At 35.1% G+C, this 26,049-nt stretch overlaps 1 protein-coding gene across 4 annotated transcripts in view; it reads left to right on the top strand.

Moving 5' to 3' along the window:
• Positions 1-26,049, top strand: part of EDEM3 (ER degradation enhancing alpha-mannosidase like protein 3) — a 73,517-nt gene that overhangs the window by 37,829 nt on the left and 9,639 nt on the right. Inside the window, exons 8-19 of one of the 4 annotated variants that reach the window (XM_055582924.1) lie at positions 59-164; positions 5,620-5,717; positions 7,062-7,187; positions 7,388-7,471; positions 8,540-8,623; positions 9,160-9,284; positions 14,206-14,371; positions 14,623-14,777; positions 15,642-15,738; positions 17,931-18,122; positions 19,427-19,592; positions 24,017-24,202. In XM_055582924.1, the coding sequence (XP_055438899.1) occupies positions 59-164; positions 5,620-5,717; positions 7,062-7,187; positions 7,388-7,471; positions 8,540-8,623; positions 9,160-9,284; positions 14,206-14,371; positions 14,623-14,777; positions 15,642-15,738; positions 17,931-18,122; positions 19,427-19,592; positions 24,017-24,202 (1,585 nt within the window). Of the gene's footprint in view, positions 1-58; positions 165-5,619; positions 5,718-7,061; positions 7,188-7,387; positions 7,472-8,539; positions 8,624-9,159; positions 9,285-14,205; positions 14,372-14,622; positions 14,778-15,638; positions 15,796-17,930; positions 18,123-19,426; positions 19,593-24,016; positions 24,203-26,049 lie in introns of all 4 variants that reach the window. The other 3 variants (XM_055582923.1, XM_055582921.1, XM_055582922.1) reach the window with 3 other exon arrangements.

Below are 26,049 nucleotides of genomic sequence, written 5' to 3'. Positions count from 1 at the left end.
ATTTTTGTTTGGCAAAGATATGCAATTCTTCAAGTATGCTTTTCTTTTTTTATTATAGGAATATGCAAGAAAAGCTCTTGATTTTCTCTGGGAGAAAAGACAGAGAAGTAGTAATTTAGTGGGTGTGACTATAAATATTCATACTGGAGACTGGGTACGAAAAGGTATGTAAGTGGGACTTTTCAAATTAAACCTTCACATTCTAAAAATGGTTGGGAAATAAAGGATTTTTATTTGTTGAAATAGTCTTTATGACAGTATAAAGCATAATTTCTTACAGGATTGCTGGAATTTTAACAAATGTAGCCAAATTTTCTTCCTTGGTGCCAAATAATAGCACATTTATTCCAGATAGCTTAATATCCTATTTCATACCTTATAGCATTATAAATGAAACAATACAATAATTTCTTTGAGAACCAGAGGAACAGAATACCTTAACCATCTCACATCAAAGTGTAATTAAGTGGAAATCTATATTTAATAATACTATCATCAATCTTTTTTTTTTCTTACCGCCAGAAATTGTGTATAGCATGGTAACTAAAAGCATAGACCCCGGAACCATATTTTTGGAATTCAAGTCATGTGATCTTGGGCAAAATATGTAACCTTTGTGTGCCTCTGTATCTGTGAGAATGAGAATAATAGTACTTACTTCATAGAGTTATTATGATTTTGTTGTGTTGACTTCTGTTTTTTGTGTTTTTTTTTAATAATTTTTATTGGAGCAAAATTTTTATTATATAGTTGATTTACAGTGTTGTGTTTCTGCAGTACAGAGTTATTACGATTAAATGAGTTAATCTCAGGAAGATCCCCTGGAGTAGGAATAGGCTCAGAGGTTAAAGTGTCTGCCTCCAATGCGGGAGACCTGGGTTCGATCCCTGGTTCAGGAAGATCCCCTGGAGAAGGAAATGGTATTTCCCACTCCAGTATTCTTGCCTGGAGAATCCCATGGATGGAGAAGCCTGGTAGGCTACAGTCCACGGAGTCGCAAAGAGTCGGACACGACTGAGCGACTTCACTTTACTTCACTTCAGTATTCTTGCCTGGGAAATCCCATGGATGGAGGAGCCTGCCGGGTTACAGGCCATAGGGTCACAAAGAGTTGGACACAACTGAGTGCAGACACACACATACACACACACACACACGCACACGAGCACGCACTTAGAACAGTGCCTGGCATATGCTACGCTTACTATGAGCTAAATGCTCACTAATGTGGTTTTAATTCTTTTAATTAAAAATTTCACTTTTGGGAATCTGCCTGAGGAAACAGTATAAAAGGTAGAAAATCATTTGTTCCCAAAGATGTTTATCACATAAAATTATTTGTAGTGGTGGAAAACTTGAAAACAGGCTAAGTGATCATCAGTAAAGAGTAGCATCAATATTGAGAAGTATTTTACATCAGTGTTGGAGTAGTAAGCTATTAAATTGAGTTGGATCAGGGGACAAAACATATAACAATGTTTTATGAATAAACAGGATGTAGAATCATATAAAAATATGATCTTTATAAGACAACCCTATAAAACAGGCATAAACAAATGGAAGTACACTGGACTATTACTAATGAGATTTGTTTATCTTATTTATACATTTCTCTGTTTCTAAAGGCTTATGTATAAAATAAAAAATAATTGCCTATATTTAAATAAATGAAATATAAATATTAATTTGAACATATTAAAATTATTGCCTCTATTCAATACTGTCTGAAAATTTTATAGTGTTATCTAAATGGTCCTTTCCTGAAACTGATCTGAATCCTGGCTTCAGAATTGTGCAGTTTTTCTTAATTCACTCTCATCATTGGTCCATGCATGGTTCATTTTATTTAGTTCATTTTTAATAATATATTAAGTACTCACAGATAGACTGACCATCCGTTATAAAAATAGCTAACTTGAGAATATACTATGGTCCTTAACTCTCCATACCTTTGTAATCTCATACCTTGGTATCCCATATGTCTGCCTCTAACTGAAATACCCATCATTCTCATCTTGTATCGCTCAATCCCTTGCTTTCCTTTTATACATTTTAATGCATCCACATGTATTCCTTAATGTACATATTTTTGTTTTATTTTTAACTTATAAAAGGGTATCATGTCATATGAGACCTTTTGAGATTTTTCACCTAAAATTATATTACTGAAATTCTTGCACATTGTTGCATGATGTAGTTCATTCTGTTTTGACTGCTGCATAATACTTTATTGTGTGAATAAACCATGGATTTGTAAGCATTTAGGTTGTTTCTAGGATTTTACTCTTGTGAACCCTAATGCTGTGAGTGTTTTTGTGTTTCTTCTGTTGTACATGTATAAAAGTTTCTCTTGTCTGTATATCTAGGTAGAATTTTTAGATCATGGACTAAGTTAAAGTTCAATGATGGGAGATATGTCAGATTGTTTGCTAAAGTTGTTTCCACTTTGCACCACTTTATACTTTCACCAGCAACATAGAAGAGATCCTGTGGATTAGCATCCTCTCCAGCACTTTGTATTGTCACACTCCAAGATTTGCCAGTCAAATGAGTGTGTAGACGATTTCCCATGGTGATGCAATTTGTATTTCTTTGAACACTGATGATGTTGAACACGTCCTCATATTTATTGGCTATGTGTTTCCTTTTTTAAAAAAAATGGATATTCTTACATTTTTGTCTATTTTCTACTCAGTTACTTGTTCTTTTAAAAAATTAATATTGATATTTATATGATACTTATGATCTGTGTGGTACCTATCCTTTGAAATTTATTAAGATTTTCTTTTTGGCCTAGAACATGGTCAGCTTTCACTTGTGCTTAAGAAAAAAATGTGTGTTTTCTAATTGTTTGATATAGAGTTCTATATATGTCAATTTTCTGAGTGAATAATGTGCAGTTCCTTGCTAATTTTGTTTGCTTGACGTATTAAGGAAGGTTGATAAACTTTCTGACAATGTACACCTATTAGTATCTCCCTGTAGTTGTATTTTTTGCTTTATATATTTTGTTGGCTGCATTAATTTAAAATTGCTATCTCTTCATAGTTGAACCTTTCATCATTATGTAGTGATCATCTCTAATAATACTCTGTTAAAGTCTTTTTAGTCTGTTAGTAATACAGCTATGTCAGCTTTATTTTGCTTAATATTTCCTTGATAGGTCTTTTTCTGCTCTCTTTCAATCTTTGCAGATGCTCATGCTATAAGTGTTACTTCTGTAAAATTTATAGATGTAAAAAAAATCCTCTTGTCAGTCTTTGTCTTTTAATTGGTGAATTTAGTTCATTTATGTTTATTGGCATTTTTAATATATTTGGATTTATTTATACTATGTTAATTATTATTTCAGTGTGTCTCACCTTTTCTGTTTCCTTTTAATCCTTTTGTTTTTAATTGAAACCTGTATTTACCTCCTAGTGAGACATGAACTTCAGCCTGCTCTGCCATTCTTTTGTCTCCCTCTGTTCCAACCCTCATCCACTGTTAGTGTTATATAGATATTTAGTTCTTTTTGGTTATGAATGTTTTCTCTTTTTGCTTTTGGTCTTAATGCTATTCCTCCTCCCTCTTTCATTAAAAATATTCAACTCTAACAAGGTATTTTGTCACCTGTACTTTGTATATTTCTTGCAGTATCTCTTAGTTTTGCCTTTCTTCTTGTATAAATATTTATCCCAATCGATTTTCAGTAGCTTTTAATAGCTTCTGAGGCCTTAGATGCCCAACAATAATTTTATTATGCTTTCATATTTGCGAAAGTTTGGGTGTAAATAATCTTCTGTTCAAGTTCATTCTTCTCAAATCTTTGAAAATACAACTCTGTTATCTTCTTGTTGTTTAGTGGCTAAGTCGTGTCCAATTCTTTTGCAACCCCCTGGACTGTAGCCTTCCAGGCTTGTCTGTCCATAGGATTTCCCAGGCAAGAATACTGGAGTGGGTTGCCATTTCCTTCTCCAGGGGATTTTCTCAACTTAGGGATCAAATGTGTGCCTCCTGCATTGGCAAGTGGGTACCCTTGTCAAAGGGAAGCCATTGTCTTCTTAAATTTTTTTTTTAAAACCTGTTATTCTGATTTTTATGTTCTTATTTGTGATCTGCTTTTTCTCCAGAAAATTAAGAATATCAAAGGCAGAAAAGTTTCTGAAAATGTAACAATAATTTTAGGTGTAGAATTTTCTTTATTTCTCCTTTTGGTATTCTATGGGCTCTTTTGATTTAAAATCTGTGTTTTTCATTGCTGAAATTTGATTTTTTTAAGATATTTTATCTCTTTCATTTTTATCTCTTTTTGCAATTCCTGTTATTACATGTAGTCTTCTGGGTTTGTTGATTTGTTCCTCAGCTATATCCTAGATGCTGTGTATCCTACCCATTATGGAATTTTCTTATGTTTTTATTCTATAATTTCTTCTCAGTTAAAAATTTCTTGTTTTGTATTGCTAATCTTTTTCCTGTCTCTTTAATGTGTTTATTAGACTAATTTTAAATCTTGGTTTGCCTGTTTTAATATTTTGTACCTCTGATAAACTCTAACTCCAGTACTTTCTTATTTTTAAAAAGTCATGCATCTTAAATGTTTTTGTTCTATAAGTTCATGTTGACTTGTCACCTACTTTGTGGGAAAGATTCCAATTCCTATCAGCCCTAGTTATCATAGGGATGGATTCTGAGAAGTTTTTAAAAATAACCAGTGCCTGGACTCCTAGCAATAATGATTTGATTAGCCTGGAGTATGCCCTGGTTATAGGGATTTCTAAGATTATAATTGTAATTATAGCTTAGATTGTCATTCACTAGCCTTAAGAGTTTGAAGGAGAAAAGGTTGGGAAGAGAGTATCTAAAATTACTTCCCATCTCTTTTTTATTTCAGTTCCTTACATAGGACTTCTGTGCTGCCCTGATTTTATTCCTGAGGCTGCCTAGAGTGTATGTCTGAGTTGTAGCAGGGGTGTTAGGAGACGTGGTATCTTAAGGCAGTGGTGGTAGAGAAACCAGAGCAAAATTCCAGCAGGTTTTCTGCTGTTTGATCCTTCTATAGTTATGCCTGGCTGCCTTCTGCTCCAGAACTAAGTTCCTCCCTTCCCCATAACCCACCAAGTTTGTACAGTTTTCTTCTTGTTATTTTCTTTCTTTGGTCTTCTGTGATGATCTTGGAGGAAAAAGCCCCCCATTATGCTAGCTTCAGCAATGGAACTGTCACCTCCAAACAGCAGCAGTGTTGTTTTCATATCTGTTATAACTAAAGATTGATGGCTAACTGATAAAGGATCCAGTTAAATTGCATAATAATACCCTCTAGTGCTTCCTCTTTGAGGTTCCTCATTAGAAAATTAGCTTTAAAAAAATTCTTAAAACTAGTATCTCTGGCTTTTAAACAAGACTTCTGTGGCCAATTTTACAAAGCAAGAATTTTTTTTAAACATATAAACTATTATCAGTAAAGGAACCTATTAGACATATAGTAGGGTTAATGTTTCTATAAATGTATAATTTTTACTTTTGACAGTTTCATATTTAGACTAATATTTCATTCTTAGTGTGTTAGTACCTTATACTCTGTAAAGAATTTTTAAGACTTGTTTAATAAAAAATCACATTTATATGTATTTTCCATAGATAGTGGAGTTGGAGCAGGGATTGATTCATATTATGAGTACCTATTGAAAGCCTATGTCTTGCTTGGAGATGACAGCTTTCTGGAAAGATTTAATACAGTAAGTTGTTCCAATTTTGTATTAATTTTAGAGCCAATTTATAATTTGCGAGATTTTGATAGAAATTCAGTCATTTGAGTGATACTTTGAAAAATTATTTAAAAATATATAGTAGTTTTTTTGTCAGTATTCTTGATGTTGGACAGGGACAGGGTAAAAAGCTACATACATTTCAAAAACTAGTTTGCAAAGTAGTTTTTATTTTCATCTATCATCAGAAGTTTTCAAGATTTTCCAGTAAGTAATAAAATACGTAGATATGATTTTTACCTAATCTTTTATACAAGGAGGAGAATTTATTGAAGCTAGTTACTAGTTAGCTTTCTCCTTTGTATTCTAATTCTTTTTGGAATAGTTAGGAAGTTTGACTTGGTCCTTGACCACACCAAGTATCGGGGCTTTGGAGACTTGAACAAACCAGTGAGTATTTGTTTCAAAAGCAGGTCTGTAAGTTTTTAAGTCTGGATCAGACTCACAGGTGTATTTTTAGGGGTGAAGGAGGAGATTATTGAACCTAATTGGATTGCCTTTGTCTATTATTAAATCAAACAAATTAATTAGAATAAACTCATCAACTGTGTCACCACATTCTTTTCAAAATAATTTACCATTTCTTTCCCTCTCATGAGTTTACTCACGTTACTGTGGCATAGTACAATATAGTGGCTAAAAGTATGGGAGCTGTCCTATCTGGGTTTAAATCCTGGTTGTACCATTGGTTTTGTGATTTGGGGCAAGTAACTTAGATATTTTCCTCTATTCCTTATCCACAGAGTGAGAATTAGTTATTTAATTTTTTTCTCAATACTGTTTATTGGGAAGATTAATGAGCTAATACATATGAAATGATTAGAACAGTACTTTAAGATCTAGCTGGTACTCAATAATAGTTAACAAATAATAGATGAGTTGGGGGGAAAACCTAGTAAAAGTCCTGATAAGTCATCAGTTGAATACTTTTAGAAACACTATTACATGTATCATTTATTAGATTATAACAAGATTTTCTTGAGTTGCATGAGGACAGATGTTATTTTTTTTGTTGGTTTGTTATCATTCATTGACTCTGACAGCTCAACCTGTTGTTGTCAAGGCTGAGAAATTCTAGGAGAAGATGAAAGAAGGGGAGAAGAATTTTTAAGACCGTAAAAGACAGAGGTAGTGGACCATAAGAGTGGCAGCACCGATGAGATGCATTAGTTTAGGTAACAATTCCTTAGTAAATTTATTCATATGTAAATTCAGGTTTCATTTCTTCACAGTGCTGTTTAATGATATGCTGTATTTAAAACAGTACATCTTTTCTCATCGACTTTCATGAACACATATTGTGACCTTTTTTAGCACTATGATGCCATCATGAGGTATATAAGCCAGCCACCTCTTCTACTTGATGTGCATATCCACAAGCCAATGCTGAATGCTCGGACTTGGATGGATGCTTTGCTTGCCTTTTTTCCAGGTTTGCAGGTAAAAAAAAAAACAAACTCTTAATTCTCTTAATACTGAAGTAGAATAATTAAGTGTATTTGTGATCTCCAAAACTGAATTATCAAAACAGAGTCACACTCAAATTTGTGTTAACCTGGATTGTTCTGTGTATATAATGATTGCAAATAACATCAACTCATGCTTTACTAGGTTATTTTGTTGTTATTGTTGGTTTTTAGGTCTTAAAGGGAGATATTAGACCTGCTATTGAAACTCATGAAATGTTATATCAGGTGATTAAAAAACACAATTTTCTACCAGAGGTAAGTAGATCATCTTTGGAATTCTACTTCAGTCTATAGATTGATAATTTAAAGGTAGAAAATGTCATTTTTAAGATTGGTTCTTTTTTATTTTTCCTGGTTAAATAGTTTATTTAATACATTTTGGGTTTACACAATGTATGTTTTCCCTTTTCCTTATGTATTAAGAGAAGTCTAGTTTAAGATAATGCTGACAGTTTATTAATTTAATATTAAAAAATATTCCAGATTGGTATTTCTCAACCTTTTCTAATCCATACCATATTTCATATTTGCATATTTCATATTGCATATTTCTCATTCTGGCTTTGACACATACCTGCCAGCTAGGGAGACTTTTGTACTTTTCATTTTCTAAAGTGTATTTTATAAAAACCACATACATTGAATATGCTTTGCTGATCACATGCGCTCCCTGGAAATTTGGAAATGTTAGCTCTTCATGCTGTTTAAGAATTGTTCTCCCTGGTTTTTATATGTTAATAATAAATATTCTTGCTAGCTTGATACTGCAGGATTTTAATAGCATGCCTTTTGGCTTTCCAGAAATGTACCATAAAAATTTTCCAAATTTGTATATGACTATACCCTCCTTGAAATATCTAAGCATCTCACCAATACAGAAGACTTCCTGAAGTGTTTGTTTCAAGCCACGGAGGATTTGAGGTTCTTATTTAAAAAAAAAAAAAGAAGAGTGCATATGCTAAAATAGAAATAGGGTGAGGGACTTAATAATTAAGAGGAAAAAGTGGTGATAAGGAAAAAAGAAAACACAATTATGTGGGCCATCAGGGCCTGTGTAGTAGCATTACTGAAGTCATAGTTTTTCCTAAGCTTCCTAATAGCCAAAGTGATCATTTAAAAAAGCAATCCCATTTAATTTGTAAAAATAACAGCCTCACAAAAATGAATTGTGATTTTAAGCAATGAAAATTTTCATTTCATAGATTGTTATCAATATTTTAACTATTTTTACTTGTCTGTGATCTAATTTACATACTGCAATATATTCTAGAACTATTTTTTTAAATCATACTTTTATGAATATTTGTATGTTTTTTTGTCTAGGCATTTACCACAGATTTCAGGGTACATTGGGCTCAACATCCGTTAAGGCCAGAATTTGCAGAAAGTACCTACTTCTTGTATAAAGTAAGCTAATTTAACTCTCTTTTTGCTAGTTAACCCTCATTCTCTATTGGATAACTCGCTATCTTATAATAATAGTATTGGGTTTTCAAAGTTCTTATTTAATGTTATAATGGTTGGATAGATCATGGTTCTTATTCATCTAGTTCATAGAGTATTGAAAGACGCAAGAATTGACTTCTAAGCTTTATGCCTTTTCAAAACATTTGTTAAACATTGCATTAAAGAGAAATTTTATACTCTAGAGCTGCTTTTTAAAGCGTGTCTCTTGCCTTTTTTCATCAGGCAGCCCTTCTGGGCATTAGGAATTCCATTTAAAGCCTAAGATGGACAGTTGTGCTGCCTTCCAGTTGTGTGTTTAAGAAACTCATAAAGCAGATGCGTGGCTTATTTTCAGAACCAGGTTCCATGTAACATGTGTTCAGTGCCTGATACAGTGCCTGGCGCCCTGTAGGTGCTCGATAAATGTTTGATAAATGAATGGTTATATGGTGCATATAAGCTGTGTATATGTATACGTATATTCTCCTTTTTAATAGGCTACAGGCGATCCTTACTACCTTGAAGTAGGGAAAACACTTATTGAAAATTTAAATAAATATGCTAGAGTGCCTTGCGGATTTGCTGCCATGAAGGATGTTCGTACTGGAAGTCATGAAGACAGGTAAAACAATTCCTAACCTCCCCTTTCCTCAGGGTAACTCTGAAACAACACAAAATATGATTCTTAGTTAGCCTTCAGATAAGCTTAATGCTTTTACAAGGGTATTTGAAGATGTAAATCTTAGTTCATTGTGCTTACTTTTTTTTTTTAACTCTCTTAAATAGGCTTATTTTAAATTGAAAGTTTGTATTTTTGCCATATTGACTGGCATATAGAAAGTGCTCAAATGATTTTTAAATATATGAATAAATGATTGTTAAACATCAGAACCTTGGTCTTTGGAGTATTAGGAAAGTTGGAGTTTTCTTCTTTGTTAATAGTTTTTTCTATTATGTAAAATGTTAGAAATCATCAAGGTGATGGTGAATGATCTGAATGATGATTCCTGTTCAGTCAAAAGCAGTGTGGTTACTTTTATAGATGAAGAAACCAAGGCACAGAGAGGTTAGGGAACTTGTCTGAGGTCTCGGAATTAGTTAGATTAATTCTAATCAAGGCAGATAGGCTTTTGACTATATGCTCTGCTGGCAACTCATTGAAGGAACAGTAATTAACTGTCTACTGTATACTGGATGCTGCTCTTAGGTAAGAGGATGAAAAGACCAATTAGAATTAGTCCCTGCCATCCTGTGACTTGCAGTAAGTGAGGAAGGTGGGTACAAAAGAATCACAAGTCTTAGTTGTGTTCAACTCTGTGTGAACCTGTGTAGCCTACCAGGCTCCTCTCCATGGGGTTATTCTGTTGTTGATTTGGAGGGCTGTGGAGGATTGTTGGCAGCTTATATTTTATTGGATGCTGGATAGATGTAGATGACATGGAGCATTCAAAATACAAAAAGCATGCTTTGGTTAATGTGAAAGTCACTAAAATTCCAGTTACTCCAGGATCATTCGATTTGGTTGTTTTAACTGCTCAGAACATAGCAACACGTCTAAATGAACATTAAAATTTGTTCATTTGGTTAGCAAATGTTCATTCCACAAATATTTACTAAAATGTCTTATGTGCCAGAGTTATACTAGTTTTTGAAGATTACAGATAAACAAACTTATCCTTTCTATCTTTGAATCACTGGGGTAGGCAGATAAACAGGCTTTAAAGTATTGTGTTCGTGCTATGGAGCATATTAAAGGGATGTGAAATGCAGAGTGGAATGTGATAGTTACTTAAAGGTTTCTAGAGCATCTCATGTCCTGAAGGATCAGGACTGGAAAAAGGAAAGTGGTAAAAGGAGTTCTCAGTGGAGGAACTAGGAACAGGGGAAACACAACACTCATTGTCTAATCACAGAGTTGTCCCTCAGTCCTTCTCTCAGAGTATTCAGGTAATAGTTGATGAGACTTGAGATCTCCTTCCTTGACCACAGCTGATAAGAAATGGATAGGTTTCTGGAAGCAGGCATCCAGAAAACAGCAAGAAATGAAAGCAGATGGCTTGTGTATTTATCTGTAACATTTATTGGCTGCTTCCTACATTCTGAGAACTCTTCTAATTAAACACTTTCTATGTTTAATTCCTTTGATCCTTACAACAGCCCTCTGAAGTATAATTTCTGTTATGATCTTCATTTTATAGATGAAGAAACCAAGGCACAGAGAGGTTAGGGAACTTGTCTGAGGTCTCGGAATTAGTTAGATTAATTCTAATCAAGGCAGATAGGCTTTTGACTATATGCTCTGCTGGCAACTCATTGAAGGAACAGTAATTAACTGTCTACTGTATACTGGATGCTGCTCTTAGGTAAGAGGATGAAAAGACCAATTAGAATTAGTCCCTGCCATCCTGTGACTTGCAGTAAGTGAGGAAGGTGGGTACAAAAGAATCACAAGTCTTAGTTGTGTTCAACTCTGTGTGAACCTGTGTAGCCTACCAGGCTCCTCTCCATGGGGTTTTGTAGGCAACAACTGAAGTGGGTTGCCATTTCCTCCTCCAGGGGATCTTCCTGGCCCAGGGATCGAACCCACATCTCCTGCAAATCTCCTGTGTTGCAGGCAGATTCTTTACTGTGGAGCCCCAGGAAGCCCGATGTGTCCTGAAGTAGAAAGAAAAGTAGCAGGTGGAGGGATTACAGAGGAAGACATGATTTACTATGTCTGGAGAGTTCCATTTTTCCTAAATTTAGCATCCTTTTTTTTTCTCCTGCTGAATATTCCTTATATGACATTTCTGGATCTCTTATTGTTGCCTTTGTCCCATTCTGATTGTATTATAGAGTGTCTCTTAAAACGTTCCGTCCAGAATTAACGGTACTCGAGATGTGCTTGGCCCCCCAGCACTGTTACCATCTGGGTTCAGCCACAAGATGGGTCATTTTCTGAGGGGCTGATGGGCTTCCTCCCTCTGTCCACTGTTCTGCACTGTAGCATTGTATCTCTTGGATGCATTTGGTCCAACAAAAGGTTGAGAACTACTAATCTTCATCATACCATGTTATTAGATGTGCTTTAGATTTTTTCAGCAGGTTTATTATGTTCAACACACAGTGAACTTGTGGCCAGTTGACCTCAGATATTTAACAGTGACTTGCTGACAAATGGGTGTTCTCTATTCTGTGCTTAAGAAGCTGATTTTTTTTTTTTTAATTGTAAACTTGGGACTTAATACTTATCCCAGCAAAATTTCATTTTGTTGGGGTTTTTTTGTGTGTATCTAGACCAAAAGGAAGGCTTAAATATCATCTCAGTCATCTAAAATGTATTAGCCAAACAACTGTTTTCACTGATTTGGGGTTTAGATAAATATGCTGTAAAAATTTCCATCTAATACTCTGCATTTGGTTGCTTATTCCCCTGCAAATCTACCTTATTGTCTGGCTCACCTATGCCTCCCCTCCCTGCCCTCCCTCCCAGTTTTCAAAATAGAAATATCTGTATCTTTCTAATAATGATCACTTAAAGCATTTAAATGGCAAAAAAGAATATGAAAATTTTCCTGCAATACTTTCCTACTTGCCACCCTAAGATTATCACTGTTGGCAGTTTTATAAACAGTCTTCCAGACAATTTTAATGGCTGTGTGTTTGCATTTATGTATATAGTTATAGTTATGGTTTTTAAGTACAAAATAGATATTGTGATACAATACTCAAACTCAGTACCTTTACCCTACTTATACTGCAGTGATCTTACCATGTCTATTCTTTTCTGAGCGTTTACAAATCATGTTTCACAATCATCTGTGGAATTTGCCAAAAATCAATATCTTGCTATATATACACTATCATGGGTAAAATAGATAGTGGGAAGTTGCTAAATAACACAGGGAGCCTAGCTCTGTGCTCTGTGATGACCTAGAGGGATGAGATGGGGGGGTGGGAGGGAGAGGAGGGAGATATATATAATTATATATATTAATTATAATTATATAATTATAGATTAAGTATACATTATATATATATAATTATGACTGATTCACATTGTTTTATGGCAGAAACCAACACAAAATTGTAATTTCCCACCAATTAAAAAAATTTTTTTTAAATCAACATCTTGCACATTAGTTTATAGTTCTCAAACTAGCATTTGCTCATGATAGTAACTATCAGCCCTCCAGATAAAGTTAAATTACCATAAGTGTATTGCAGGTTGACAGGGAAATATTTTATCTATTCTATAATGATTAACATCCAAAATGTTCAGAAAAGTTCTGAAACATAATAGGTGAGTTGTTCTAAAATAAAACATCATTTATATATGGGAAAAATTATGATAGTTCTATTTTTGAGCTCATATGCAGGCCAAGTGCTGTGCCAGATATTTGACATTATAGAATCTCATTTAGTCTTTACACCACTATTAAGCATGTATTATGTCCTTTCAGAATAACTGGAGCTCATGGTCCTTATGTAGTATCCCCTTGGTGTCATAGCTGGCCATTGGAAGGTCTTTTCTATTCCAAAATCCCCAGATCCTTACCACTATGTCCAGCTTCCTCTCCATTTCATTCTTTAGTAATGCTGTTTAAACTTGCATTTGAAAACATTTATTGAGTGCCTACCGTATGCCAGGAATTGTGCTTGCCCAGATTTATGAAACTGTGCAGCCTGTCTGCTGCTGCTGCTGCTGCTGCTAAGTCACTTCAGTCGTGTCCGACTCTGTGCGACCCCAGAGACGGCAGCCTACCAGGCTTCCCTGTCCCTGGGATTCTCCAAGCAAGAACACTGGAGTGGGTTGCCATACTGCTAAAAGCTCAGATGCTTTGGAATGTAGCACGTTTACTTAAATTCCTTGTTACTGTAACTCCATCTAACTATGCTCTTTTTCTACCACTTTTTATTAAAGCTTTTCTTTAAAATGTTTATTAAAACATTATAACATTAATCATTTGTAAAGTCACATATGTTTTTAATTTCCTTTATTTCTTCATATTCCCTTCTTGAGAAGTATTTCAGTATTTACAGTTATGATCATAGTCCATATGGTTTTGTGTTGTACTTTTTTCATGTAACTTTTCATAAATGATTACTTTTAAAGCCTTCTTGTTTATCACTTAAATGGCTGTGTAATGAGCTACATCAAAATTGTATTACTTTATCCAGTTCAATTAATATTAATTGAAGATTCATATAAGGTTCTCAGTAGTAAAGTTCATCAGCATTACCTCCCTGATGTTGATTCTCTGTAGAAGAAATGCCAAAGAAATGCCAAACTCTTTTCTCAGAAGGCCCATAGGAAAGTCTTGTCTATATTATTGACAAGATTTAGTGTACTTGTGTGGTAGGCAGCCCCTCTGGTCTTTTTTACTTCCTTGGAATATGCTTGGAGTCAAGGCCGTTACCACTGGGAAACAGATACATTCTGTAGTTCTTTGGATGTCTATACTGGTGTAGACAGGCTTATTGACCTTGATTCTGTGGCTTTCAGATAGCTGACATTTGGATATTTTTACATACTTAGATTTGTCTATAATCTTTTATTTTAGAATGGATTCCTTCTTCTTGGCGGAAATGTTTAAATATCTTTACCTGTTATTTGCGGATAAAGAAGACATTATTTTTGACATAGAAGATTACATTTTTACAACAGAAGCTCATCTGTTACCTCTTTGGCTCTCTACTACAAATCAAAGAGTCTCTAAGAAGAACACAGTAGGTTATGTTTTTGAATTAAATATCTCATTCTCTTTTTTACTCCTATCTGTTTGTTTTGTTTTTCTAAGTGAAAACTAATCCATGACTACCATTCAGTAAATATAGTGGTGGTTGAAGAAGTACCTTTGATGTTTTCTTGCATTGCGTCCTATGTATACTTACATTCCACTTAATGTTTCCTTTGCACAAACTATAATATTCAGTAAAATAATTATTTGTACTTGCATAACATTCTTTTCTCTTTTTAGACTTCAGAATATACAGAACTGGATGACAGTAATTTTGACTGGACTTGTCCAAACACTCAGATCCTCTTCCCTAATGATCCACTATATGCTCAGAGCATCCGTGAACCCTTGAAAAATGTGGTGGACAAGAGCTGTCCTAGAGGCATCATCAGAGTGTAAGATGTCTTCTTTTATATTTGTTAGTACCAAAATTAATTCTGAGTAAATGACAGAGAATGTGAGGAGTAGCCAGGAATACATTCATTTAGAACCAAAATATTGAGGAAGTATGTATGTTAATGGATTAAAATTAAAATTATTGGTGAATAGATAGCAAAGTTTATTCAGCAGTAATGTCTTTATTATTACAGAAATTACTTTATATCTTTTGATTAATGAACCAAGTAATTTTGGCAGCATATAATAGTTTGTAACTTCCATAGCACATTTTTACATAGGATAGTTTCATCAAATATTTCCACATCTTGTTTATGTAGAAAATATTTTCCTTTTATCTGTAGTTTCTGTGTAAGAAAAATAGTGTTTTGATTTGATTTTTTGATGAGATACTTATTCTTCGTTGCTGAATAAAAATTTTTACCTTAACTTCATTTTCTTCAAAATAGTTAACTAGAAAAGCTATTACTAGAAAATTAAAAGAAAATTTAAGTGAATGTTATTCAGTGATATAAGCGTTGTTTTGCTTTTCAAATATTGAGAGAAATGTCTGGGTTTTTTTTGAGGGAGAAATAAATAGTAATAAATCCCCAAGCCAAGCTGTTCTGTACCTTCAGATGGTTAGAATGCTGTTAATACTGCCTTACAGATAATATACAAGCTTTTGATAACTGTAAAATATATTTGAAAGCTATAACACTTATTAAAAACCTAAGTTGTATACTGTTTCTATTTATTCCATTTTTCACTAGTTTAAAACTAGCAATTCTGCAAATATCTAACATTATTTTTATTTTGTCTTATGTTTTTTCCAAATTCCGATTTGTAGTTTTTTAAGCCTTGTCTATAATTACTTTTAGCAGAGAGGAGAGTTTGAGGAGTGGAGCTAAACCCCCACTGAGAGCCAGAGATTTCATGGCCACTAACCCTGAGCATTTAGAAATCTTGAAGAAGATGGGGGTGAGTTTGATTCACCTCAAAGATGGGAGAGTCCAGTTGGTTCAACATGCAATCCAAGTAAGACATTGCTGTACTAATTAGCTATGGTCTCTGTCCTGTTTGGTCTCATTAGCTTTAATAACATAATGACATTTGACTTTTTAAAAACCGTAAATGTACGGTTTAAAGTAAGAGGATCAGAATTTTAGTGCTTGGAAGTATCTTGGAAAGCCATCTAATTCAACCTGATTTATAGTATAAATCAGTTAAATCACAGATAGGTTGCTGGTTTGCCTGTGTTGATGAGGTCAAATACCGACTCAAATCTAAGTTTTCTGTTTCTCAGTCTCTTGTCTTTCCACTATTTAGGACATAGTCTTAAAAGCTAATAATTAGTTTTAATATTTATGTCTCTGTTTTACACTTTTAGTTTCCAAGAAGTATTAAATATTTCATTCATTAATCAAAATATGCATTTATTTATCTATGCCTAGGCAACATAACACGTGTCTTTGGGAAAATTTTATTGATTTTTGGTTTAAAAGATTTCATAACCTGAGATCTTTCAATTATCTACCTTATTCCTACCTTAATTCTGAGAAAAGTACAATTTGAGAAATAATTTCAATGAAGTAGAATCATATTCAGATATCCCTTAATCTCTAATTCAACCTTCTCACCACCTCATCTTCCCCTCGGGTTTCTGTCTCATCTCTATTTTTGCCACACCCATACTTCCCTAAAGAACCTTCTGTCTGCTTCCTTATGTTTCACTCGTCCCAGCTGAGGGAATGACATCTCTAATGACCCTGCTTTCACTTGGGTCACCAGTGACATAGTTGCCAGCTAGTGGCCCCGTCATCCTCATATGGTTGACCTTTCATTTAACTATTGACTGTTCTCTTTTTAGAACATACCCCTTTCTTGTCTTCCAGGGCATCCCAACATCTTTCCAAATACTCTGTTCAGTATTTTGTAGATTCCTTTGCAACTCTTCTTTCTTGGCACAGCCACTCAGTATAGGCACTGTCAAAGAATCTGGACCATATATTTTTCTTTCTGTACTCTTCTTCAATAGTATCATCTATTTCTACAAGCTCCACCATCATCTTTGTACATGTGATTTCTTAGATATATGTGTATGCATGCATGCTCAGTCATGTTCAACTCTTTGCCACCCCATGAACTATAGCCCGTCAGGCTCCTCTGTCCATGGAATTTCTCAGGCAAGAATACTGGAGTGGGTTGCTACTTCTTTCTCCAGTGGATCATCTGTATGTAATCCTGATTGTGAACTTTACTTCTTAAACCCAGCTTTAATCTACCTGTCATACATTTTTGCATCTCAGATCTCAGTCTGTCCAAACCTGAATTAATTCTCTCTCCCTGCTTCCACCACAGTCTATCTCTCTCTCCCTTTTTGTTCTCCATCTTAGACAGCCCTGCCATTATTCTCTAAGTCACCAAAACTAGAAATCTCAGGATAGGCTTGAATTTCTGTCTGCCAGCTCTTCTCTGTTCTCCTCTATCTTCTATCTCCTATCAAGTTCCATTGACTTTTTCTGTAAAGTGTTAGGAGTTCATCTTTTTCCTACTATAGTCAGGCACTCTTCAACTTTTCCTCTATTAAGATGCAATTTGAGTCATTCCAAACATTTTCCAGATACACACAGGCAAACTCAGTCATTCATTCCCTTCTCTATGTTCCTAGTCTACTTTCCCTCTTGAGAAATTTTATTGTAGCTATTTTTACATCTCTTCTCTAGATACAAACTTCTTAAAGTAAAAGACTATGTCCCCAGTGCCTAGTCAAGTTCTAGGATATAATAGGTGACTGATACTTATTCCTTGAATATAATCTGGTTGTTGGTTCATAATTTCAAAGAAGGGGAGTATAGGTCAGGTATGAGGTTTATTTCTTAAAAGGATAACCAGGGGAGAAAACAAGCAAAGTGAGCATTTGAGCCTTTGGTTGGAAGTCCAGTTCTCAATTTGTATCAAAAGTGTTTATAAAACAGTGAAAGAGACATTAATAAAAATTTCAGATGTTACATTCAGAAAATATTTCCAGAAGCAATATTTTTTAGAAGAAATAAGGCCGTAAATATTTGGTAGAGACCAAAACTGAAAGGAGTAAATTTGCAGAAGTATTTAAGAAATAAAAAAGTTGAAAGTTTCTAGAAAGGATAAAATTAATCTTGTTTCTTTCCTAGGCTGCTAGTTCGATTGACGCAGAAGATGGGTTGAGGTTTATGCAGGAGATGATTGAATTGTCAAGTCAGCAACAAAAAGAACAGCAGCTCCCTCCACGAGCTGTACAAATTGTTTCCCACCCATTTTTTGGCCGGGTAGTATTAACTGCTGGTCCAGCACAGTTTGGGCCAGACCTGTCTAAACATAAAGAGGTGTGTGCACTTACAATATTGTTGAGGTTGAACTTGGATAGTACCTAAGTGTTGTTAATTTCTTAATCTCTTTTCTAATTCAGTATTTTTAATTTACTTAAAACACCTAAATATTTAATCTTCTAGATTAAAGGAGATTAAAGCATATCTTAAAAATATTGAGTCATAATTTATGTTTGCAATATGGTTATAGTATTTTACTTAAAATGTTGTTCACATACTCTTCTCTTAATTCAAAGCCTTTAGCTTATCTAAAAATGGTTTTCAAGCTTTTAAACTACTGGAACCTTTCTTTGAACAAAAATCTAACTCAGAGGCTTAATGTAAAGAACAGCTAAAGCGAAAGTGCTCTGGACAAGTGGCTGTGAGGAGCATCAGATGCTGAGGTTCCACTAAGCAAACTTGGAAGACTGCTAAGCTAGTTTATCCTATAGGTTTAGTTTAATATAGGAAACAAAGCTCACAGTTCAACTATCTGACTGACTGGTAGCAAAGCTAGCTAGCTACTAGACCAGAACTTAGATATCCTGATCATCTAAAACCAATGGTCTTTGAACTCTATTACCGCTAATTTAAACTTTTTCTAGTATATACTTTAAAGCTATGTAGGTTTATAGTAGAGTGACTTGTTCAACAACTCTTATTCTAGGCACTATTTTAGATTTTTGCTGTATGTCATGTTTATAAAAACCAGTGAAGGTTTATGCCCTCATGAAGTTTACATTCTAAGAGCAAGAAGGGTCTTAAAACATGTTTACACTCACATCTTTAAAATCAGTTCTCTGGTGGATTTAAATTTTCTAGGAAGAAGAATTGCTTGCAGATTTATGTACACTAAATCCATTTTTTTTCCCCTTTCAAAAATTTTTCTGGTTACCAGTGATGGTTTAAAAATGGTTCCCAGCTGTTGAAGTATGGGTTTGGATATGTAGTGAGTCTGCCAGCAGGCTCCAACTTTACCACTTTTTAACATCGTGACCTTGAGCAAATTATGAAAGCTGAATCTCAGTTCCCCATATGTAAAATGTATATGTTATCTGTATTTAACTCAGAGTCATTATAAAGATCAGGTTTAGTGATTTATGTAAAAATGCTTTTATAAACTGCAAAGTACAGTAGAAATATTGGCTGGGGACTAGGATATGCAAAATGTTGAAAGCAAAAATTTATGCGAAATGTGTATTAGATGTGTTATTGTTAGAAAAGAAATGAGATCTTCTTAAAGCTCTAGATTTTGAATTTTAATGACATGGTAGTGATTTGAGAAGATAAAAGTTATTCAAGTCACTTTTTATTTCTGACAGACAAGAGGATTTGTTGCAAGCAGTAAACCATACAATGGTTGTTCAGAACTTACTAACCCTGAAGCAGTGATGGGAAAAATTGCTTTGATACAAAGAGGGCAGTGCATGTTTGCAGAAAAGGCACGCAACATACAGAATGCTGGAGCCATTGGTGGCATTGTTATTGGTAAGTAATCCTCCATGTCATTGTATTAATAACTAAAACATCATCTTTAGGGTTTTTCTTTCATTTTCCAAAATTTTATCAGAGTTTGTCATATTGTTTTTACTTCACTAGCCAGCATATTGGATAGGTAATCCAATGACTCTCTTAATAATTTGTATATGTCTCATACCTTGTTTGAACACCTAAATCTGAGTTTCTATATATTAATGCCAATAAATGTACTTGAGTCAGATGTGAAGGTGCAGCAGGAGTCATGGTAAAAACACCTGATACCATGGATCAGAAATGGTGCCCATGAGATCCAAAACCCCTAGGGGCAAGAATTACACCTGCCACATTAAGTCACTTAAAATAAGTCACTGAAAATATCCATTCCTCCACACAGATGCAAGCTTTGGAGTCAGATACATGGGGGTTCAGTTCCTGGCTCTTCCACAAAATCATGCTGTAACCTTTAGATTGTTTACCTGTTTATTCAGTAGAATTTTTTTTAGCTCCAGTGCAAATGGTAATAAACATATTTTAGGTGGTTGTGAGGTTTGAAGATAATGGAAATAAAATTTCCTAAAATTACTGATATGGGTAAAAATAAAATAGTAGGATTTATTTCATTGAAAAAATATTTATTATTCTTTTTGCTTATCCTATATGGGCACTACAGTGTTGATTTAATGAATGCATGAATTTCATAATTAAATATTAACGTTAGGAAAAGTTCTGCTTAATAACTTAAATTAGTGGTTAGCGGAGAAGGCAATGGCACCCCACTCCAGCACTCTTGCCTGGAAAATCCCATGGACGGAGGAGCCTGGTGGGCTGCAGTCCATGGGGTCGCTAAGAGTCAGACACGACTGAGCGACTTCACTTTCACTTTTCACTTTCATGCATTGGAGAAGGAAATGGCAACCCACTCCAGTGTTCTTGCCTGGAGAATCCCAGGGACGGGGGAGCCTGGTGGGCTGCCGTCTATGGGGTCGCACAGAGTCGGACACGACTGAAGCAACTTAGCAACAGCAGCAGCAGCAAACTATAGCCTGCAAGCCAAGTTTGGCTTACTGCTTTTTTTAAAGTTTTATTAGAACACAGCTCATCAGTTTGTTTACCTATCTTCTGTAACTGCTTTCAAGAACAGTGCTGGAGTTGACTGGTGGTAACAGTAACAAAGCCTAAAATATTCTCTATGTGAGCAGTTACAGAGTTTGCTGATGGCTGACTTAAATCACCTCTTAATCCTTGGTTATTTTCCACTCTGAGATTACTTTTATTAAAGAATTTAATAGCTTGCCACTACTAATATTTTAGACATCTTACTGAGTTTTAAAAACTATGAAAAAATAAAGTTGGGAACATATGTGGAGTATTTTAGATTTTCCCCATTGTTTGGTAAAGTCTAATTTTCATGGTATTCTGTACCCTGCAAGGTTTGTCAAATCAAATGCTTTCATTAGTAGCTATTAGTTATAGAATGCTATCTTGAGATCTGTAAGTAAATAATTAAAAGAAGTGGTCCTTAATTTTTAAAAAATTAACGTCTAAGTGGAAACTTTCTTATGTTGTAACTCCTTTCCCTGAAGTTTTTTTTTGTTTCTGGTGAAGCATTTTGTTTAGTTTCTAATGGTTTTCAGTTCAGTTCAGTCGCTCAATTATGTCTGACTCTTTGCAACCCCATGGACTGCAGCATGCCAGGCCTCCCTGTCCATCACCAACTCCCAGAGTTTACCCAAACTCATGTCCATAGAGTTGGTGATGCCATCCAACCGTCTCATCCTTTTCATCCCCTTCTCCTCCTGCCTTCAATCTTTCCCAGCATCAGGGTCTTTTCAAATGAGTCAGCTCTTCCCATCAGGTGGCCAAAATATTGGAGTTTCAGCTTCAACATCAGTCATTCCAATGAACACCCAGGACTGATTTCCTATAGGATGGACTGGTTGGATCTCCTTGCAGTCCAAGGGACTCTCAAGAGTCTTCTCCAACACCACAGTTCAAAAGCATCAATTCTTCTGCACTCAGCTTTCTTCACAGTCCAACTCTCACATCCATACATGACCACTGGAAGAACCATAGCCTTGACTAGAAGGACCTTTGTTGGCAAAATAATGTCTCTGCTTTTCAATATGCTGTCTAGGTTGGTCATAACTTTCCTTCCAAGGAGTAAGCATCTTTTAATTTCATGGCTGCAGTCACCATCTGCAGTGATTTTGGAGCCCCCAAAAATAAAGTCTGACACTGTTTCCACTCTTTCCCCATCTATTTGTCGTGAAGTGATGGGACCAGATGCCATGATCTTCGTTTTCTGAATGTTGAGCTTTAAGCCAACTTTTTCACTCTCCTCTTTCACTTTCATCAAGAGGCTTTTGAGTTCCTCTTCACTTTCTGCCATAAGGGTGGTGTCATCTGCATATCTGAGGTTATTGATATTTCTCCCGGCAATCTTGATTCCAGCTTGTGCTTCCTCCAGCCCAGCGTTTCTCATGATGTACTCTGCATATAAATTAAATTTATTGGATAAAGGGTGACAATATACAGCCTTGACGTACTCCCTTTCCTATTTGGAACCAGTCTGTTGTTCCATGTCCAGTTCTAACTGTTGCTTCCTGACCTGCATACAGGTTTCTCAAGAGGCAGGTCAGGTGGTCTGGTATTCCCATCTCTTTCAGAATTTTCCACAGTTTATTGTGATCCACACAGTCAAAGGCTTTGGCATAGTCAATAAAGCAGAAATAGATGTTTTTCTGGAACTCTCTTGCTTTTTCGATGACCCAGCGGATGTTGGCAATTTGACGTCTGGTTCCTCTGCCTTTTCTAAAACCAGCTTGAACTTCTGAACGTTCACCGTTCCCATATTGCTGAAGCCTGGCTTGGAGAATTTTGAGCATTACTTTACTAGCGTGTGAGATGAGTGCAATTGTGCGGTAGTTTGAGCATTCTTTGGCATTGCCTTTCTTTGGTATTGGGATGAAAACTGACCTTTTCCAGTCCTGTGGCCACTGCTGAGTTTTCCAAATTTGCTGACATATTGAGTGCAGCACTTTCACAGCATCATCTTTTAGGATTTGAAATAGCTCCACTGGAATTCCATCACCTCCACTAGCTTTGTTCATAGTGATAGTTTCTAAGGCCCACTTGACTTCACATTCCAGGATGTCTGGCTCTAGGTGAGTGATCACACCATCATGATTATCTGGGTCTTGAGTGGTTTTAATTGTATATAAATGAGCAAATTAGGACTTGGTTGTTTTTTATCCCAAATACCAGAAGTATAGATTAAAATCAGCTGCCTACAAGAGACAGTTTATTTAGTGTAAAGGAGGTTTGTTTACTATATGGAAATGGATTATTTTCATTGAACCCAAGAGTAAGAAATACAACTGAGTGCTCTAAGGAATTAGAAGTGGAAACCAAAAATCATCAGGAACCATGATGGCTAGCATTTTTCTGGTCTCTATCTATGGGTCCTCCTGGACTCTTCTCTGCAGCTCTTTGGTATTCTGCTTCATTCTGCAGTTTCTCACCAGCCTGCTCTCTTTTTACCTAGCAGTTCCAAAATGGTCTTTTCCAAAATTGCAACCTAAGCCATCAGTCTGTGTCACTTAACTGGACTTCTACGCACTGCTAACCGAAAGTCTTTCTATTTTTGAAAATGTGCCACTTCCAAATCTCCTGGAGACACTGGGGGTCAGGTAGCCATCCTTTGTCTGGTCAGTTACTATTGAAGGGTGTGATTCTGCATGGTATTCTCCACTTAGCAGGGCTTGTCCATGCAAGCTCTCTGAGAGGTGACAGACAGGTTCTCCAGGGAGACTGGCATGTGAGATTAGGACTGGACATAACTGACATCTCCAGTAGAGTAGTAATTAGCAGCCATACTGTTATTTTTTAACCAGTGTAAAGTCAGAATAGTGTTTCAGTCTAGTCGTAATTATTCTTTGTGAAGAGTGTTTTAAAAATACATAATATAATGCCATTAGAGGAAATCGTAAATAACAATAAAATTTTCATTATTCTATCATTGTAATTCAAGTCTCTGAATTTTTCCCTTTTTAGGCTTTTTCATAAGCATCTGAAATTTTTATAGTCACAATCATAGAACTTTGTACTTTACCTTTTTTATGTAATAATAACATTTAGTTTTTCTGTGTGTTCCCTCAGGTAGTTCATTATAATTTACTTACAGTTTACAGTTGTTGACAAGTATAAAGCACTCCAGTAAACGTTTTCAGGCATAGATCATTTTGCTTCTTTTGAATTATTTCCTCAGTGTAAATTTCTAGGAGTAGAATTAGTGGACCCCACAAGTGTGAATGTTTTTGTGGTTCTTAATGCAGGAAATTAATGTCGACAGGTGGAAAATAGTAAAGATTGGCAGCTGGACCTTTCTAATAGATGAACGTTTTGATGTTTGCTTTTATTCATTCTCTGGCTAGATGACAATGAGGGGAGCAGCAGTGATACTGCCCCTCTGTTCCAGATGGCGGGGGACGGGAAGGACACAGATGACATTAAGATCCCCATGCTGTTTTTATTCAGCAAAGAAGGAAGTATCATACTGGATGCCATCCGGGAGTATGAGGAGGTAGAAGTGCTCCTTTCTGACAAAGCAAAAGATCGAGGTAAGGGTAAAAAATCCTTTGTTTTCCGCTTTGCATTAATTTTTCTCACTTGACAAAAATGAGTTACAAAATGATTATTTATGGTTCACTGGTAAAAGAAGTAAAAAATTTTAGAAGGTGATTTCAAAATACATTTTTCTTTTGGAAAGATGAGTAATGAAATGTTTATTTCGCTTTATTTGCTGATTTAGAATGTCATTAGAATTATATTTTTATACGTAATTTATAATTTTTGCTATTATTCTGCCAGTGATAAAAATACAAGAGATTACATTAAGAGTCATTTTTAACATCCACAGAGGCTCACCATTCAATTTCACAGATACTATATCCTCTGGGTTTTTTTTAGAATAAGAAGTAAAAAGAGATTAATTATATAGAACGGTGTTATATATGATATAATAGTAATTGGGTTTCACCAAGCCACCTGTAATCAAATAACCAGTGTCTTGGTGAAGGTGTAGAAATCTAGCAGCTTCTCTTCACTGAGATCTAATTTCATCGCATAGATACTTAAAAGTTACAAGAGTTACACATGCCTGGCTAGTGCCTGAAGAACAAGATAGCATGCCTTAATTCATGAGAGTGTATCTATATCCCTCTCTGGGCCAAAATTTTTGTTAGTAAATTGAAAGCTCTTTGAAACCCAAATTATTGTATAAATGCAAGGTCTCACTAGTATTGTTTTACAATTTCACATCTAGGGATAGCGGGCAAATGGGGGAAAGTGAACCATCAGACGTAGTCTGTAATCCTGCTTTTAATGGCCGTTTTCTTAGCCACTGGAGACTCCTATAGAGAGAGCACTAGTCCTCCTACCTCGCTTGCAACAGATAAAGCTGTGTAATTTGTACACGGTTGTTGATGTTTGGGATATTTGTTTGGCAGATATGTAGGAAACTTACTCAATTCAGTATAACCTCCAGGTGAAACAATTGAAAAAGTTTAGCGATAACCTAGTGCTAGCCAAATCAGTGTTTTGTGTTGTCTTCTTGCATCGCTTTATTCTTCTTTGAGGTTCATTCAGTTGTTAACTATTTAAGCGGTATGGAGTGAGTAGGGTGTGTGTACTTAAGGATGTGTAAATAGAACAGAATAGAAAGGATTCCTAATCTTCTTAAATCCTCCTATGTGCCTGTTTTTTTTTTTTTTTCTTCCTGAGCCCTTTTCTCAGTTAGATCTTTATATGCACTTTGGCACATCAAACACAGGCAAATTATTATTCCATGTAACTCTTTAATGCCTTTGCTTTTTTCCCCCCTATTTTGTGCTACCATTGGAATTTCAGCAGCAATATTAAAAGGTAAAATGATTCCAAGCTACATTATTAATAGTAGTAAGTATCTTTAATAAGCCTTAAATTGTATATATGTATATGCATGTGTATATACATGTATATACACACATGTGTGTGCATATATATATTGTTTCAGTGGCTACCATGATAATACATCATTTAAAGTAATTAGATTATTTTCATGACTAGTCAGCTGTCCCATAATGATGATTCTTTACTGATCCTGTCATAACAAATTCTATAAATTAAATAATAGGTGAATTCACTAGTCCATATCCATGCAAGAGTTACTCTAATGAAGACATTGTTGTATAGCATGTGTTACTTTTGATCACTTTTTATTGGAATGCAGTATAAACTATTTAAAGTATCGACTTGTTTTTAAAACCCATATATCTGTAGGAAATGTGTGAGGGTTAGGACTATGAGATTGTGGTAAAGCATGTGCTTCCTATACCAGAGAAAGGATATGAAAAGAGATCAGTTAAGCTATTTAAAAAAAAGTCTGAACAGCATAACAGTATTCCCTTAAGGACCTTGCAGTAAAAGG

This window comes from Bubalus kerabau, chromosome 5, assembly GCF_029407905.1.
Source record: "Bubalus kerabau isolate K-KA32 ecotype Philippines breed swamp buffalo chromosome 5, PCC_UOA_SB_1v2, whole genome shotgun sequence".
In the NCBI taxonomy this organism is placed as follows: domain Eukaryota; kingdom Metazoa; phylum Chordata; class Mammalia; order Artiodactyla; family Bovidae; genus Bubalus; species Bubalus kerabau.
The sequence above is the reverse complement of the archived record's forward strand: the minus strand, read 5'-3'. Positions and strand labels throughout refer to the sequence as shown.